The sequence below is a fragment of the Podarcis tiliguerta genome (assembly GCF_965153285.1).
Source record: "Podarcis tiliguerta genome assembly, chromosome: 6".
NCBI classification, from domain to species: domain Eukaryota; kingdom Metazoa; phylum Chordata; class Lepidosauria; order Squamata; family Lacertidae; genus Podarcis; species Podarcis tiliguerta.
The window spans coordinates 4,151,922-4,169,836 of NC_139539.1; the positions used below are offsets into that span (position 1 = coordinate 4,151,922).

General features: G+C 46.7%; 1 protein-coding gene across 6 annotated transcripts in view; it reads right to left on the reverse strand.

The window, feature by feature from the left end:
- RAD21L1 (RAD21 cohesin complex component like 1) overlaps nt 1-14,961 on the reverse strand; it is a 29,478-nt gene extending 14,517 nt beyond the window's left edge. The window contains exons 1-10 of one of the 6 annotated variants that reach the window (XM_083447412.1): nt 14,830-14,848; nt 14,114-14,324; nt 12,859-12,968; nt 11,549-11,724; nt 7,977-8,106; nt 7,175-7,274; nt 5,761-5,870; nt 4,508-4,693; nt 3,420-3,521; nt 1,510-1,614 (exon numbers count right to left, since the gene is read on the reverse strand). In XM_083447412.1, coding sequence (XP_083303538.1) covers nt 1,510-1,614; nt 3,420-3,521; nt 4,508-4,693; nt 5,761-5,870; nt 7,175-7,274; nt 7,977-8,106; nt 11,549-11,692 — 877 coding nt within the window. In that variant the 5' untranslated portion in view covers nt 11,693-11,724; nt 12,859-12,968; nt 14,114-14,324; nt 14,830-14,848. Of the gene's footprint in view, nt 1-1,509; nt 1,615-3,419; nt 3,522-4,507; nt 4,694-5,760; nt 5,871-7,174; nt 7,275-7,976; nt 8,107-11,548; nt 11,725-12,858; nt 12,969-13,187; nt 13,434-14,113; nt 14,725-14,829 lie in introns of those variants that run through there. The other 5 variants (XM_083447410.1, XM_083447414.1, XM_083447415.1 and 2 more) reach the window with 5 other exon arrangements.
- Nucleotides 14,962-17,915: the final 2,954 nt, after the last annotated feature.

Consider the following 17,915-nt stretch of genomic DNA (forward strand, 5'->3'; position numbering starts at 1 on the left):
GGAAACAGTGGCCCAGGACAGGGGTCGGCAACCTAAGGACCATGTGCCACAAGCAGCCCACAGGGGTCGTTTAACTGGCCCATGAGCTGCCCACTTGGCGAGTCCCTGCATGCTGCGGTAAACCAGTGCAGCACGGCGCAGGGACTTGCTTTTGCGGTGCCGAAAATCGCATCTGCACAGACACAGAAGCTGGAAATCGTGGGGGGGGGGGGGGCATGATCCGGCCCACGGGGGGATCTCTGCTGGAGTGAACCAGCCCAGGCAAGGTAATAATAATAATAATAATAATAATAATAATAATAATTTTTTATTTATATCCCGCCCTCCCCAGCCAAAGCTGGGCTCAGGGCGGCTAACAACAATCAAAATAATCCAACATTCTAAAAACATTCATTATAAAATTAATTAAAATCAAATTGATGGCAACCATTAAGCAAAATTCTGTGCAGATTGCCAGAGGAGGGGGTCAAGCTGCGCCCTGACCAAAGGCCTGGTGGAACAGCTCTGTCTTGCAGGCCCTGTGGAAAGATGTCAGGTCCCGCAGGGCCCTGGTCTCTTGTGACAGAGCGTTCCACCAGGTTGGAGCCGCGGCCGAGAAAGCCCTGGCTCTAGTTGAGGCCAGCCTAACCTCTCTGTGGCCTGGGATCTTCAGGATGTTTTTATTTGCAGACCGTAAATTTCTCTGTGGGACATACCAGGAGAGGCGGTCCCGTAGGTACGAGGGTCCTAGGCCGTATAGGGCTTTAAAGGTTAAAACCAGCACCTTAAACCTGATCCTGTACTCCACCGGGAGCCAGTGCAGCTGGTATAGTACCGGATGAATATGATCTCGCAGCGAAGACCCCATAAGGAGTCTCGCCGCGGCATTCTGTAAACCTTGCCGACCCCTGGTCTAGGAGGAGAGGAGCTCGGGAGAGCGGGAAACTCAGTGGTTCTGGGTAAGAGAAGGGATGGTGTGGGATGTGAGGCAGGCCAGGTAAGGGGCACACAGTAAAGGCAGTTAGTATCTGTTTTGTGTGCCAGCCCCCCCTCCCCAACCTGGGGAATTGTGTTTCTCCTATCGCTCAACCCTTAGTCTGTGGCGGCTGCTGCTTAATACCAGGACAACTCTGAATAACATCTTCCTCATCCATGATCTGATTGTGGATGAGGAGGCTGATCTGGTTTGCTTCACTAAGACTTTGGGTGTGAGAGCAGGCTGGAGTTGGTCTTACTCAGCTGTCCCTACCTGGGTGCAGCATCAGGGCAGACTATGGGGTTAGGGAGGGGCAGTTGTTGTGGTCTATAGAAAACCCATCTCTCTCTTCTCAGACTCTCTGTCCAGTTGTGTGGGGATCTAGTGTGGGGGTTCCTGGGTAATCGGGACAGATTAGGGATTCTGCTAGTTTACTGCCCACCTAGTTGCCCAGCAGTCTCCTTGCCTGAGCTGACAGAGCTGGCATTGGAGGTGGTATTGAGGACTCCCAAGTTTTATGTTTTCAGTCAAGAGCAAAACGCGACCAATCTAACCTGAATTGTCAAGTGGTTCCAGTACAAATTCTTCTTCCTCACTGAGCAACAAGGTGGTTTCATTAACTGGGCAACTTCTTGCTTCCTGCTCAGATCTAGGATCGCCTGCAAAACACCAATCCATAACCAATACAGAATTATTCCACAATGGTAAATAATGAAAGGCTGAATGGTACATTCTATGGAAGGATTCCATTTTTAAATGAGTTATTTTTGTACATGTGCCTGAGGAATGTCTTGCCACTTAATGTTTTGCATACTGTATAGCATTCTTGTATTTTATTGCATGTAATCAACAATTCAATGGGAAATTACTCCCAGGTAAGTGTGCAGCCTTACCCTATAAAGCAAATTTAAAACCTACACTAGTGGTGGTGGTGTTTTTTAAGGGCAGAAACCATGCTAATTAAAATGTGCATTCAATATACCGTATTTTTCGCTCTATAACACGCACCCGACCATAACACGCACGTAGTTTTTAGAGGAGGAAAATCCGTAGGCATGCCACCCGTAGGCATTCCCTCCATAACACGCACAGACATTTCCCCTTACTTTCTAGGAGGAAAAAAGTAAGTGTTATGGTGCAAAAAAATACGGTATATGTTATGCTCCTGATTATCTTTCACAATTGGCTCAAACAGAGCAAGAGGGACCAGAGGGACTTTCTGACTTCACTTGCACAAGTTTAATTTCTAAAACAACAAAGAAGCTTGTGGCAGCTTAAAGGCAGATATTATGACATAAACCAAGTGACCATTTACAAAAGCTGCAACAGATATTAACAGGAAACCATTCTGCTGATTCAAGCCTAAATGCATGGAATTGAATTTCTCAAACCTGTGCGACTGCAAACAGGTCCTTTTCAGTAGCAGCATCTAGGATGTAGAACAAATTCATACTGCCTACAGAAAACAGGTTTTTCATCAGGATGTAAAAGATGGCTTTACAGCGGTACCTCGGGTTACAGACGCTTCAGGTTACAGACTCTGCTAACCCAGAAATAGTACCTCGGGTTAAGAACTTTGCTTCAGGATGAGAACAGAAATCATGCAGCAGCGGCAGCGGGAGGCCCCATTAGCTAAAGTGGTGCTTCAGGTTAAGAACAGTTCAGGTACCACTGAGGTACCACTGTATTTACCCAGACTTTCTGTCCTGTGTAGTTTTCTGTTGTTCTTGCTTTCTTTTATTGGTCTGCTACTCTACTTGTTTGGCCAAAACACTCTACTTTTGCCTGAAACACTCTTCTGCTCTAAGTGATCCTTGTGATTTTCAGATGAATTTTCATAATTAATTGTTAACATTTTATTATCTGGTGTTTTAATGTTGCAGTGATTTTGGATATTGTTTTTACTGCAAGATGCTTTGAAATGCAGTCTATAAGCATAAATAAATAAGTTTACATCGCCTACAAAAGAGGCTGCAGAATTGGAACTTATCAATAACTGCAATTTTATCCATTTTGGCCTGAATCAAGTTCATGATTTCCTCTCCCACCACTGCTGTTTATTAACTTAGCAGTGACAGGGTGTGTTATCATCCATTACTGCCACAGTGAATGGTCTCTTTGCTTCTCAAGTACTCCACAAAATTGTCAGACTCTAGTTTATTTTATTGCATTGCATTTCATTTCTATTTCATCTCACTCTTTACAGTTTTTACTCCCTCTATATCCATGTACTCATGACAACGCTTCATGCATCTGGTGAAGAAGACTCTAGTCAATGAGAGCTTATGCCATAATACCAGACTCACTTATGGACTCACTGTTAAGACCATATTCACGGGAGACAATCTTACTCTGCTACAAGGGATCGCCAAAGAAGAAGATGCCACAAAAAACCTGTTCATCCAACAACCACGTTGTTGTTTTTGCTGTTGGACTCACAGAGCCATCTCTGGAAATAACTCACCTGCTGTATTATCAGTCGGAAGCTCTTGGAGTAAAGAAAATTCTTCCTCCATGTTGAGGTCCGTAAGAACGTGGTCATTCGGCTCAGCTCCAAGAACAGCATCTTAAGGGAAAATGAACTTAACAATTGGTTTACAAGATACTATTACTTTATACATTGGGATGGGTGTGGGGATTTACCAGACAGCTGTGTTAGGGCTTATCTGGGAGAAAAATTCCAGGAAAGCAAGGCAGGCAGGCAGGCTGGCTGGCTGGCTAACAGGCTAACACCAGGCACCAACTCCTATTCCAGCTAGAATGGTTCCTCCTCCTACAGGCTAATCTACCACTAGCTGCCCTGGAAAAAGATTTCAACAAAGCAGGGAAGGCGGGCAAACAAGGCATTAGCCACCCCCCCCCACCCCACCCCAGCCTCACTATTACTGAAATATACTCAGAGTCGCAAAGTGATTTCATGCTCTTTATTCAGCTCATAGTGGTGAGGAGGAATGAGTGAGTGTCCCCTCAAAGTATCTGCTTTATATACATTATTTACACAATGGGCTGCGCATGATTGGCTAATTCTGGAATTCTACTGTAAGCCAATCAGGTTGTGGATTCACTTCTATCTGGAGCATGATTGGGTGGTTCCTGCCAATCAATCACACTGCTGCATTGTTCTAGGACCAATCAGACTGCTGCAGTCTGAATCCTATTGTTCTAGGACCAATCAGACTGCTGCAATTTGGATCCTATTCAACTCAGTACATAACAATTACCTAATTCAAGGCAGCAGGTATCACCCCCTTACACAAAGATGTGTTCACTATACCCTAAACCCACACAATCATAAGTCCATTCTGTATTTTACTAAGTACATACCTGTATTCAAAATTGTTTATAATGTATAATTTTATGGGGGGTGGGATTTGCCTTTATATTGTTAACTGCCCCATATTTAGGAGGTAGTGTAGAAATGTCAGATCATAATTTCTGAAGTGCAGGGCTGGACAGTGGCTCATGCTTAAGTCACGTTAATTTCCTTTCAGGGTGGGAAATTCAGGAAAGGCTCCCACTTACTTGTGCCTATTGGATTTTGTTCATACGTACCAATCATATCGCCTGCAGTTCCTTCATCTCCAAACCCATCATACTTGAATGAATTGGCATCTTCAGCAAATGCAGTTTTGTCTTCAGTGAAGCTCAAAAAACTGTGATCAGTCAAGAGGCCACCAGAACTAGCCAATATGCTGTCATTGAGAAAGCTTTGCTGCCTCGGCATTTCAATTTCTTCACCTGAAAAAGGACATATGAAGGGCTAGTGGTAACTTCTCCCTCTCCCTCTCCCCTGCAAGTGAGTGCGTGGTTTCAAGTGTATATAAATACGGATACAGATACACACAATAGCAGGATGGATAAAAAGCAACATTTTAAGGTTAATTTCATTATAATTTTCTTTAAAATGTCTTTTAAAAAATAAAACAGTTTTGAAAAGAAATCAATCAAATGCAAAAAAAGAAAAAAAGAATTAAACCTACATGTAACCTCTGAAAGTTAAGACTGAATCATCATCATATATTAAACACATTGAGGGCCTAACAAGATGTGAAATGCACAATCACATATCTGGCTTTCTATTTTCATTTTAAAAATACCAAGGCATGGGCATTGCCAAGAGGGAGGCAGGGGGGCAGCTGCCCCCCCCCCCCCGATCAAGTAAAACAATAGAAATACTTAACTAACTGACCACTCACATCGGTTCTGCCCCCCCAACAAAGTCCTGCCCCTGCTAAAAAAAATCCTGGCTATGCCCGTGTACCAGGCATGGGTCTGGCGAAATACAGTAAAGGCAGAGGAAGATTCTCCCCTGTGCTGCGGTTCCAATGAAAATCACTATTTGCTCTGGATGGGATGCTGCCATTAGTGACAGTGGCATATTCTCTCTGAAGGTGTACAACATCTGAGTGGGATTTTCATCACTATCAAAGGTTAAAATCAGCCAAGCAGAAATTTGCCTCCTGCTCAAGCTGATATAATTCTTTAGTGCAAAAGGCATGCAGGCTGCCTGATTAAAAAACAGATCCATTCTTTGGTGTGGTACTCAGTTCATAATTTTCAGTCATTAGCAACGGTGATTCTAGATGAGGCCTTTATATTGAAAATGGGCCAATTAGAACCTAACACAGAATCATAGAATTGTATAGAGGGGACCCTGAGAATCATCTAGTCCAACCCCCTGCAATGCAGGGATATACAGCTGTCCCATACGGGGATCGAACCTGCAACCTTGGCGTTATCAGTACTACGCCCCAACCAAGTGAGCATTCATATTCTGACTTTTGAAGAAAGAACAGCCGCCTCACCAAAACTACCACCATGGAGAAGTAGATCCCGTCTATAATCCTCTTCCAGCAAAGTGATGTCCTCAGCTCTGCTCTGGTTCAGTGTAAAATGTTCAGCAACATCAATGGCACTAAGGAGAAAAATGTGACTTTATCTGGAAAGAAGGGATTCAACTGAAAAAGTGTGCTTGTATGTGTTATATAAGAGGGGCATATTTTGCTTACAACTCCTAACATCCAATGAGCTAAAAATGGTCAAAGGCCTGGAAACGATGCCTTATGAGGAACGGCTAAGGGAGCTGGGCATGTTTAGCCCGGAGAAGAGGAGGTTAAGGGGTGATATGATAGCCATGTTCAAATATATAAAAGGATGTCACACAGAGGAGGGAGAAAGGTTGTTTTCTGCTGCTCCAGGGAAGCGGACACAGAGCAATGGATCCAAGCTACAAGAAAGAAGATTCCACCTAAACATTAGGAAGAACTTCCTGACAGTAAGAGCTGTTTGACAGTGGAATTTGCTGCCAAGGAGTGTGGTGGAGTCTCCTTCTTTGGAGGTCTTTAAGCAGAGGCTTGACAACCATATGTCAGGAGTGCTCTGATGGTGTTTCCTGCTTGGCAGGGGGTTGGACTCGATGACCCTTGTGGTCTCTTCCAACTCTATGATTCTAACTAAGATTTTATATATTGTATTACTCATATGCAGGGCCGTCTTAAGCATATCCGGCGCCGTGGTGCACAGCCCGTATCCCAGAGTTGCCAACTTTTTTTTAGGGAGGACAGCGCTGCTGGCGGGGCAGCAGCTGGAGGGCGGCTCCTCCGGCAGGGAAGAGGTGGGGGCTGGACATGGTGCCTCTCGGCTCAGCTGGCAGCTTTGGGCCACGGCAGACAGAGGCTCCGGGAGCTGCGCTGCTTCAGCGCAGTATGGCAGAGGCGGGCGAGGGCAGCACCCCGGCGCCCCGCATCACTAGCCTCTATGGGTAAGACACCCCTGTTTGTATCCTTAACACAGACTTTGCCAACCTAGTGCCCTCCAGCTGTTATGAACTACAATTTGCAATCATAAACATAACACTGACAATCATAAACGTAACACTGACTTTCTGTCAAAGCACTCCAGGAGAAAAAATGGAGCACTGCTTTTATTACTATTTTCATTCACTGGGGGTTTCTATAATACACATATTATGAACATAGTGATATTGGACTGCCCCAGTGTATTGCTCTGGCAGTAATAATCATGCTTACTAAAAAATAATAATTAAATTCTTCTGTCCAGATAAATCATGCAAAATGCACAAAGTGACAGATATTTGGAAACAGATATCATGGACCCACATCTGTCTCACATGAGGATGAGTCATCCATGTGAAAAACTGCCAACCATAGATGCATCCCAAGGAAACTTCAAAAAATAAGCAAACTGAAAAGCACGTACTTCACCTCAGGGAGTTGTGTGGCAAAATCATCAAATACTTCAGGCAACGTGATGGCATCGTAATTCAATTCTGAGTTCCCTTCTGGGAGATCAACAAGTCCTAAAGAGAGAGACAGCACAGGATTAGTTGTCGTATGCTGAAATTGTATTTATTATATATGTATCCTGCAGGATATAAAGGTACAAGTAAATGTCCAAGGGCATAAAATATGCTAAAAACAAAGCTGGAGCAGTGTCGTTCAAATTTGTGTGTCATTTCCTATTCAAGATTGCAAAGGATTGATAAGCATTAATTAAGCAAAAGCATAAGAGGAACAATCTATTCTACTGAAATGAAATGAAATGAAAATGCAGGTGAACACTGAAAGCACCAGTCGTACAAGGAACCACCAGACTGGGATGAAACTTAACTGTTATTCATGTCAATAATCTTCAGCAGGCTCTCCAGTGGTTTTCAGTGGATAAGTGGCCACTTAGAGAACAATCTTATACCTGTCCACTCAGAGGTAAGTCCCTTTCAGTTCAATGGGGCTTACTGTCAAGTAATTGAGTATGGGACTGCAACCTGCATCATCAATATTAAAATTCTTCCTAATCATCTAGTCTTACTTGAACTGCAACACCCACGGATAATGGGTGCTGCAGACCATTCCTTGTTCTGAAAGAGAACAGTTATGAATAGCCATGTTACTTTGGGAGTCCGCAAAAAGATATTTGCTAGAGGACGCAAAGAAATCTAACTGCTGCCCCGGTATGTAGTAATGTATAAGAAACCCCAGGTGAACAGTGGATGGAAGCATACCTGGACGAAAGGCTGACTGCATTTTAAGTAGAGCTTCATTGCAGTCGGACAAGAGGTACTTGGTTTTCCTGTGGTAGATCCGCACCACGCCTAACAAGAGGTGTCCTGAGGTTCGCAGGGCAAGTTTAAACTTGGAAGAAATGTTTACATTATTTAATACTGATGTTTGTGGGAAAGAACACAATAAATGAGAACACAAGAGACCTGCTGAATCTGACCAAAGTTAATTTAGTTCAGCATCTTGCTTCTTACAGGGGTCCCCCGGATGCTTCTGGGAAGCCCATAAAACAGGACATGAAGAGGAATAGTTCTCCCACCCGACCCCCAGAAACTGGTATTCAATGACATATTGCTTCTGAACCACCTTGGTTCAGTCACTGACAGACCTATCCACCATGAATTTCACTACTCTCTCCCCCTCCCACCCCACTTTTAAAGCCATCTAAGCTAGTGGCCAGGGACGTGGATGGCGCTGTGGGTTAAACCACAGAGCCTAGGACTTGGCTAGGTCGGCGGTTCGAATCCCCACGACGGGGTGAGCTCCCGTTGCTCAGTCCCTGCTCCTGCCAACCTAGCAGTTCAAAAGCATGTCAAAGTGCAAGTAGATAAATACCGTATTTTTCGCCCTATAAGACGCACTTTTCCCCCTCCAGAAATGAAGGGGAAATCTGGGTGCGTCCTATAGGGCGAATGCAGGCTTTCGCTGAAGCTTGGAGAGCGAGAGGGGTCGGTGCGCACCGACCCCACTCGCTCTCCAGGCTTCAGGAAGACATCCGCAGGGTCGGGAGCCCTCCAGGAGGTCCCAGCAGCGCTCCCCACGCTGCGGATAGCAGCCTGCCGCCTGGCGCGAGGGGCGCCCTGAAGCAGAGCGCCCCTCGCGCCAGGCAGACATCCGCAGCATGGGGAACGCTGCTGGAGGTCCCAGCAGCGCTCCCCACGCTGCGGATAGCAGCCTGCCGCCTGGCGCGAGAGGCGCCCTGAAGCAGAGCGCCCCTCGCGCCAGGCAGACATCCGCAGCATGGGGAACGCTGCAGGAGGTCCCAGCAGCGCTCCCCACGCTGCGGATAGCAGCCTGCAGCCTGGCGCGAGGGGCGCCCTGAAGCAGAGCGCCCCTCGCGCCAGGCAGACATCCGCAGCATGGGGAACGCTGCAGGAGGTCCCAGCAGCGCTCCCCACACTGCGGATAGCAGCCTGCCGCCTGGCGCGAGGGGCGCCCTGAAGCAGAGCGCCCCTCCCGCCAGGCAGACATCCGCAGCATGGGGAACGCTGCAGGAGGTCCCAGCAGCGCTCCCCACGCTGCGGATAGCAGCCTGCCGCCTGGCGCGAGGGGCGCCCTGAAGCAGAGCGCCCCTCTCGCCAGGCAGACATCCGCAGCATGGGGAACGCTGCAGGAGGTCCCAGCAGCGCTCCCCACGCTGCGGATAGCAGCCTGCAGCCTGGCGCGAGGGGCGCCCTGAAGCAGAGCGCCCCTCTCGCCAGGCAGACATCCGCAGCATGGGGAACGCTGCAGGAGGTCCCAGCAGCGCTCCCCACGCTGCGGATAGCAGCCTGCAGCCTGGCGCGAGGGGCGCCCTGAAGCAGAGCGCCCCTCGCGCCAGGCAGACATCCGCAGCATGGGGAACGCTGCAGGAGGTCCCAGCAGCGCTCCCCACGCTGCGGATAGCAGCCTGCAGCCTGGCGCGAGGGGCGCCCTGAAGCAGAGCGCCCCACGCGCCGGGCAGAAATCTGCAGCATGGGGAACGCTGCAGGAGGTCCCAGCAGCGCTCCCCACGCTGCGGATAGCAGCCTGCAGCCTGGCGCGAGGGGCGCCCTGAAGCAGAGCGCCCCTCTCGCCAGGCAGACATCCGCAGCATGGGGAACGCTGCAGGAGGTCCCAGCAGCGCTCCCCACGCTGCGGATAGCAGCCTGCCGCCTGGCGCGAGGGGCGCCCTGAAGCAGAGCGCCCCTCTCGCCAGGCAGACATCCGCAGCATGGGGAACGCTGCAGGAGGTCCCAGCAGCGCTCCCCACGCTGCGGATAGCAGCCTGCAGCCTGGCGCGAGGGGTGCCCTGAAGCAGAGCGCCCCTCGCGCCAGGCAGACATCTGCCAGCCCCACAAGCTGCGGGGACAGCAGGAAGGCGCATCGCCGCCATCCCGCTGTTCCTCGACCTGGTTAGGTTTCCCCGACCTGCTTTTTGGGGGGAAAATAAAGGGAAAATTTTTTTCCTTTATTTCCCCCCCAAAAAACTAGGTGCGTCCTATGGGACGGAGCGTCCTATGGGACGAAAAATACGGTAGGTACCGCTCCAGTGGGAAGGTAGACAGCGTTTCTGTGTGCTGCTCTGGTTCGCCAGAAGCGGCTTAGTCATGCTGGCCACATGACCCAAGCTGTACGCCGGCTCCCTCGGCCGATAAAGCGAGATGAGCGCTGCAACCCCAGAGTCGGCCACGACTGGACCTAATGGTCAGGGGTCTCTTTACCTTTTTAAGGTAGTGGCCATGATTATATTCTGCGGCTATAATTTCGATAAATGAATTATGCTTTGCAATATGGATTACCCTCTTCTTTTGTCTATCCTGAATCCACTGCCAATCAGTAGCACTGGATTCCCCTGGGTTCAAGAATCATGGGATAGGAGGAAAAATTATCTTTATTTTTCCCTCGCCATGCTTAATTTTATGAACTGCTATTATGTCTGCCCTTTGTTGTCTGTTTTCTCAACAAGCCCTAAATACTTTAAGCTTCTGTTGCATCTCAATAACTAACTAGTTAGATAAGTCTTGTCGCTATTTAAAAAACAACAACAGTAAAACAGTAAACAGATGTAACAAGTAAAAAGATGTGACAAGTTGATAGGAATGATAGAGGCAGCCAACAGGATGCCAACATTATGCCCTCTAGTTGTTTTGAACTACAACTCCTATATGTACTGCCAATGTTCAGGGATGAAGGAAGATGTGGTCCAAGAATATCTGCACACCTCACTACAGGTGAAAGGCAATATCTTCTATTTGGACTGCTACAAAGAGGAGCAAACATCTTAATATAATAAATGTGCATCTGGCTGATGGTACTCCTTTAAAAGGTAAAGGGACCCCTGACCATTAAGTCCAGTCGCAGATGACTCTGGGGTTGTGGCGCTCATCTCACTTTATTAGCTGAGGGAGCCGGCGTACAGCTTCCGGGTCATGTGGCCAGAATTACTGAGCCGCTTCTGGCAAACCAGAACAGTACACAGAAACGCCGTTTACCTTCCCACCGGAGCGGTACCTATTTATCTTCTTGCACTTTGACGTGCTTTCAAACTGCTAGGTTGGCAGGAGCAGGGACTGAGCAACGGGAGCTCACCCCGTCGCGGGGATTCGAAATGTACTCCTTTAGAATGCTGCAAACCAGGTAACTCCCAGCTAACGAGAAAATTTCACCTTCTGAGGTGTCCCAAGAAGTAACTGTCTTCCTACCCTTTTTATTGTTCTTTTTATATTTTAGTAATCAACAAAGGGTGCAGTGACATATGCCCCATAATGATGGGTAAAACCTTAGGGACATTTCTACAGCAGATTTTTATGAGACATCTCAGTGAGGATCAAACCTTTGGGCAGAGAATATTTTCAATAGTCTTCTCCAAATTGCATTCAAATATATGAGATTTTTTGAGTTTCTTATCCCAGTGAGCAGCCAACCATATCTTGGCCAAAGGCCCACGGTTATTCATAAGCAGCTGCGTGTAGAACATTTTGCCAAGACTGTGTTCTTTAACTTGATGAGCTGAAGGGGGGGAAACAGAACAACATACGGTATATTAAATGCTGAATGTGGCATTTTTGTATCAATTTCAAAGCTATTAAGCAAAAACAAAACAAAAAACCCCAACAACCTTGATTTGCAGTAAATGATTTGGAAGGGAGTTTTTGTTTAAGATTTCCAAGCTCTGCAGGCTTGCAAATTGTTTTAAACAAATGGCTGTGTACAAAAGCTAGGTAGCTTTATAACAAAAACAAAGAAGGTTGATTAGCTACTTCTGTACATAATATCATTTGTACATATTTCGTATCAATCTCCATGCAAGACTGTTGCACGCCACCTCAATCTCAGAGCGATGAGAGATTCTAGTGGTTTCAGGCACTTAAACCAGGGTTTATGCTTCCTTTTGGGAATGAGGCACAGCAGAGAATATGGTGCCGCTGTGATATATGGTTCCTTTACACATATTTACAACCTGAGCTTCAGAGCATCAACATTACGAAACAGTCTTTTTAAAATCTCAGCCACAGCCTTGGATTCAGCAGAAATAAAACATTGTGCTCTGCATCTCTGGCTTTCCAGCCTGAAGCTGGAGTTCTGGGCCACATCAGACTCCAGCTTTGTCCTAACTAAGAGCTGGAGAAGGGCCCCCACCCATTTGCCATCTGACACAGAGCCCCCTTCTCCTTTGTTCGCTTAATGGCTCGTCACCTGAACACAGGGCTACAGCCTGGCTTGTATTTTAACACTTGTTGGGTCCAGGGGTTAGAATGGGTCTGGTACCCAGTTTAACACCCCTAAGCCTTGATTATATTCTAACACTGGAGCCAGGAAGTTAGAGGAGTCAGGCAGCCTCAAACTCATAACAATTGCAGCAAATAACCACCCAAAACAAAATGACTACAGTGCATCAGAAAAACACATATGTGAAATTCTGAAACATCAAGGTTAGTATCCAACAAAAGCATACTCACAATAGACCCATTTAAATCAACAGAAAAGTTACTCAGGTCCATTAAATTCAGTGGGTCTACTTAAGAGTATGACGGCAAACAATTTTTACGCTATTTGAAAACAATAAAACGTGAGATTTATAGAATGTAAATCAATAAACTGTGTGACATTTGCCAAAGCTACAATATTTCTAAGCATTTTCACCTGGAAGTTGAAGCACTGAACAAGCCTATATGCACCTACTCAAAAGTAAGTCTGGAGAGATTAACTTGCAGGTGAAGTGTCTAAGATTGTAGCTGAAGCTTGGGACATTCCTGCAAAATAAAGTAATAATTTTATTATTTATACCCCAGCCACTCTGGCTGGCTCCCTATAAACACACACACACAAAAAAAGTAGTAGATGTAGTTTTGGGCTCAGTGTTTTGTTTTTAGGAATCACAAAGAAAAAACTAAAAACCCAGAAGAGCAGAAGAAATGAAACAGAAAAACAAAAGCACCATATGCTTTTTTGAGAAGTACTAGAGTACGTACCAGAAGTTCTTGTGCTATAGTAGAACAAAAAAGATTAGGACAAAACATGGAAGAGAGCGAGAACGAATGAAAAAAAGAACAATTTACTAAATCGTAAGGGTCAGTCTCCTGCATCTACAAGTCCCCAGGTTCATTGTGGAGGAAGCCATGTGTTTTAAAGGTACAGAGCACAATTCATAGTGGCCACCACAAATCACCATTAAGTGAAGAACTGCACAGAAGGCAATTGTGTGCCTGCAAAGAAATGGCAATATTACCGATAGGTCAGAAGCCAACAGTTTGGTGTTTTTTTTATGGGGGTACGCATACCAGTGCCAGATTTACGTATAAGCTAAACAACCTACAGCTCTATTAGGGGCCCCCCAAAAAAATTTAAAGGGGGGGAAAACCTGGATTTTTCCAAAATATAAGATAAAAAACAAATAAGTTATGTTCAAATGACTTTAGATACCTACTAGATCCATCAATTACCATATAGCATATATTCAACACAAAAACCAGTGACAATTTGTTGACAGCTGGCCATATAGAGGGCCCCATTACCTTCAGTAGCTTAGGGCCGCATCTAACCTAAATCCGGCCCTGCGCACCCCCCTAAACATTTTGTGAATCTTTGTATCCATTCACTGCATTCATTTTCCCCGATTCCAACTATAAAATGGTGATTTTCTAGAGTCAAAATGAGAATTTACCCCTAAACATTTTTTTAGAATAAAAGCACTGGTTCTAAAATGCTTCCAGAGAGGCCTCGCTTCCCATGAATGGACCCAAGGCGCCAGAGGACCTTTCCCCGGCTGTATGATCAGAATCGCAGAAACTGCGAGGGACCCCGGAAGGTCATCCATCCCAACCCGCCGCTGCGAGGCGGGGATCGCAGAGGAAGAATCCTCTTCTGCTTTAAAACCTCCGAGCGGTTTCCAACCAACCTTCCCAGGGAATTCGAACACGAACTGAGAGAGAGAGAGGCCCGGGTCCGAAGCAAAGGGGCAGCAAGGCACGTGCACACGGGAGGGGGCAGCCTTGATTCGGAGTGAGGCTGCTTTCAGAGAGGAAATGGAGACGGCTGCGTTCAATTACCACAGAAGTGGCGTGAGGAGGAGGAGGAGCTGCGGGAGATGGGGAGGCTTGTTAAGGCCCCTGAGGAGAAGGAAATTATTATTATTATTATTATTATTATTATTATTATTATTATTATTATTATCAGCTCAATAGAAAGGAGTGGAAGGAGGAGGGTTTGGGGCGCTCATGATTAACCGTGGACCCCACGTTGCAGGTTAATGTCAGCATTTATTTCTCCTCATTATTATTATTACTGAGTCGCTGATTTGGAAGGGACCCCTTAAGGCCATCCAACCTTTCCTCAACCCGTGAAGGGAAAAAGCCCGCCCCTTCCCCCAAGTCCTAGATTCCTATCAGGGTTGAGTCCGGAAAGGAAACACCCGCCTCCCCTCGAGGGAGTCTCGTGTGAGTCTCCCGTCGCGTGTTTCTTTTCCCTACACGTGTCGGCGCTGAGGGGGCTGCCGCTTCCGGACTTCAGGTGGTTTTTTTTTATTTTAAAGGCGGGTTTTAAGTGAGGCGAATATGAGGAGTCGGGAAAAGAATGTCAAAGAGGTACTGTATAAATATGAGGGAGTACGCTAACAAATCAGACTGTTCAGGAAACCGGTCAGAAATTTTTTTAAAATAAGAGATTTTGGCGCCTTTTCTGAGGCGTTTGTGTGAAAGGGGGCGGGGCTTCGCGGGTATCTTGGGGAGCTCGCCGCGCATGCGCTCTCCCCGCTTGCGGACCCCGCCCCCTCGAGGTCTTTTCCCGGCCGAGGGAGAAAGGATGCGCATGCGTGTCGTGATAGGCTCGTCTCTTATTATCGCCTCCCTCGCCCAGCTGCGCAAGCGCAGCTCGTTTAAGGTGCGCTGGTCCATGGTAGGTCCTGCAAGAGTGATGGAGAGACTTCGGTGGATGTTTCAAGTCGAGGCGGAGGAGGAAGACGACATCCAGGCGCTGCAGAGCTTAGCCTTGGTACCTGGAGAGGAATTGCACCAGCCCTTTCCAAATAAGCAAATCAGCCACAAAATTAAAAGACACCTGCTTCTTGGGAGAAAAGCAATGACAAACCTAGACAGCATCTTAAAAAGCAGAGACATCACCTTGCTGACAAAGGACTGTATAGTTAAAACCATGGTTTTCCCAGTAGTGATGTATGGAAGTGAGAGCTGGACCATAAAGAAGGCTGATCACCGAAGAATTGATGCTTTTGAATTCTGGTGCTGGAGGAGACTCTTGAGAGTCCCATGGACTGCAAGAAGATCCAATCTCTCCATTCTGAAGGAAATCAGCCCTGCGTGCTCACTGGAAGGACAGATCCTGAAGCTGAGGCTCCAAGACTTTGGCCACCTCATGAGAAGAGAAGACTCCCTGGAAAAGACCCTGATGTTGGGAAAGATGGAGGGCACAAGGAGAAGGCGACGACAGAGGACAAGATGGTGGGACAGTGTTCTCGAAGCTACCAGCATGAGTTTGACCAAACTGCGGGAGGCAGTGGAAGACAGGAGTGCCTGGCGTGCTCTGGTCCATGGGGTCACAAAGAGTTGGACACGACTAAACGACTAAACAACAAAAAACAACATGAGCACATGTGGGAGTGGCCTAAGGTGGCTGGAACTTGGAATAGTTGTTTATTACTATTACTATTATTATTATTAAAATTTCTATACTGCCCTTCATCTGAAGATCACAGGGTGGTTTACAATATAAAAATACAAAAATACATAACATAGTAATGACAATAGTAGTGCACCCCCATAGATCACCCAAAAAGTTGTTTTTGGGGGAAGATCACAGGTAAAAATCCCCCCCAAAAGAGGACATTACGGGGGGGCAGGCTTTTGTTGGGGGAGGGGCAGAACCACAGTTAATTGAGTATTTTTTGTCTTTCAGTACCTTTAGAGGATTTGGGGGGCAGTTGCCCCCCCTCTTGGCTACGCCCATGGAACCCCCCACAAAGTTTAAATGATTGATAATAATAATTTTATTATTTATACCCCGCCCATCTGGCTGGGTTTCCCCAGCCACTCTGGGCGGCTTACAGCATGTAAAACGTTGTAGTCGTTTAGTCGTGTCCGACTCTTTGTGACCCCCTGCACCAGAGCACGCCAGGCACTCCTGTCTTCCACTGCCTCCTGCAGTTTGGTCAAACTCATGCTGGCACCTTCGCGAACACTATCCAACCATCTCGTCCTCTGTCGTCCCCTTCTCCTTGTGCCCTCCATCTTTCCCAACATCAGGGTCTTTTCCAGGGAGTCTTCTCTTCTCATGAGGTGGCCAAAGTCTTGGAGCCTCAGCTTCACGATCTGTCCTTCCAGTGAGCACTCAGGGCTAATTTCCTTAAGAATGGAGAGGTTTGATCTTCTTGCAGTCCACGGGACTCTCAAGAGTCTCCTCCAGCACCATAATTCAAAAGCATCCATTCTTCGGCGATCAGCCTTCTTTATGGTTCAGCTCTCACTTCCATACATCACTACTGGGAAAACCATGACTTTTACTATACGGACCTTTGTTGGCAAGGTGATGTCTCTGCTTTTTAAGATGCTAAACATAAGACGTAAAACATTAGACATTAAAAATTTCCCAATAATTCACCAAAGGTCTGAGAGAAGAGGAATGGTTTTTACCTGGTGCCTAAATATAACTAACAGGCACCCAACAAACTTGCCTGGGGAAAGCATTCCACAAGCGAGGGGTCACCACAGAAAAGGCCCATTCTCATGTTGCTGCCTTCCGGACCTCTTGGCGTTATAACAATGAATACTTAGAGCAATTTGTTGTTACACTGGAACTTCCTGTTTCATTACTGCATTGTTTTATTTGGACTGCTTCCTTGTGCATTTTAAGGTGGGTGTTAATATTTCATTTTTTTCGTAACTTTAAAAAAAAATTGCCACGCTAAATGAAGTACTTTGTTCAGCATGTGACATGTGCATATAACTGTTAAGCAGTTTTCCTAACTCTTCATTGTCTGATAGTTAGCTGCAGGTTGGCCTAATTAGACTTGGCACTTCTGAGTCCAGACGTGGCTCAACTGCGACACCCATATAGTCTTTATAGAACTGTACTCTATAAATTTGATTATCAGTCCCCTACCCAGGACACTGCAAAAGTGAACTAATCACATCTGGGCAGCAGGTGGTGCTGTATTTTCAGGGAAAGCAAAGTTGTAGCATAGAAGAGCTGTATACCATATTAGCAGGACGTAAACAGAAGATCTCAGTAATTTCCACACTGTGTATCTGGATACACTAGTGCAATCCTAATGTGCCATGAGATATGACTTTAAATTAAAATCTCCTATGAGCCTCATGTGGCTGTTACATCTCTGCACAAGATGCACAGTTCATCACCCAGGTCTTGCCTCAGAATCCAGGCATCCCCAACCTTCAGCCCTCCAGATGTTTTTGGCCTACAACTCCCATGATCCCTAGCTAGCAGGACCAGTGGTCAGGGATGATGGGAATTGAAATACAGTGGTGCCCCGCAAGATGAATGCCTCGCAGGACGGAAAACCCACTAGACGAAAGGGTTTTCCGTTTTGGAGGTGCTTCGCAAAACGAATTTGCTATGGGCTTGCTTCGCAAGACGAAAATGTCTTGCGATTCCTGGGGTTTTTTCCCCCTCCCCCCCTTTTCCCCAAGCCCCTAAGCCGCTTAACAGCTGTTCGCTAAGCCGCTTGACAG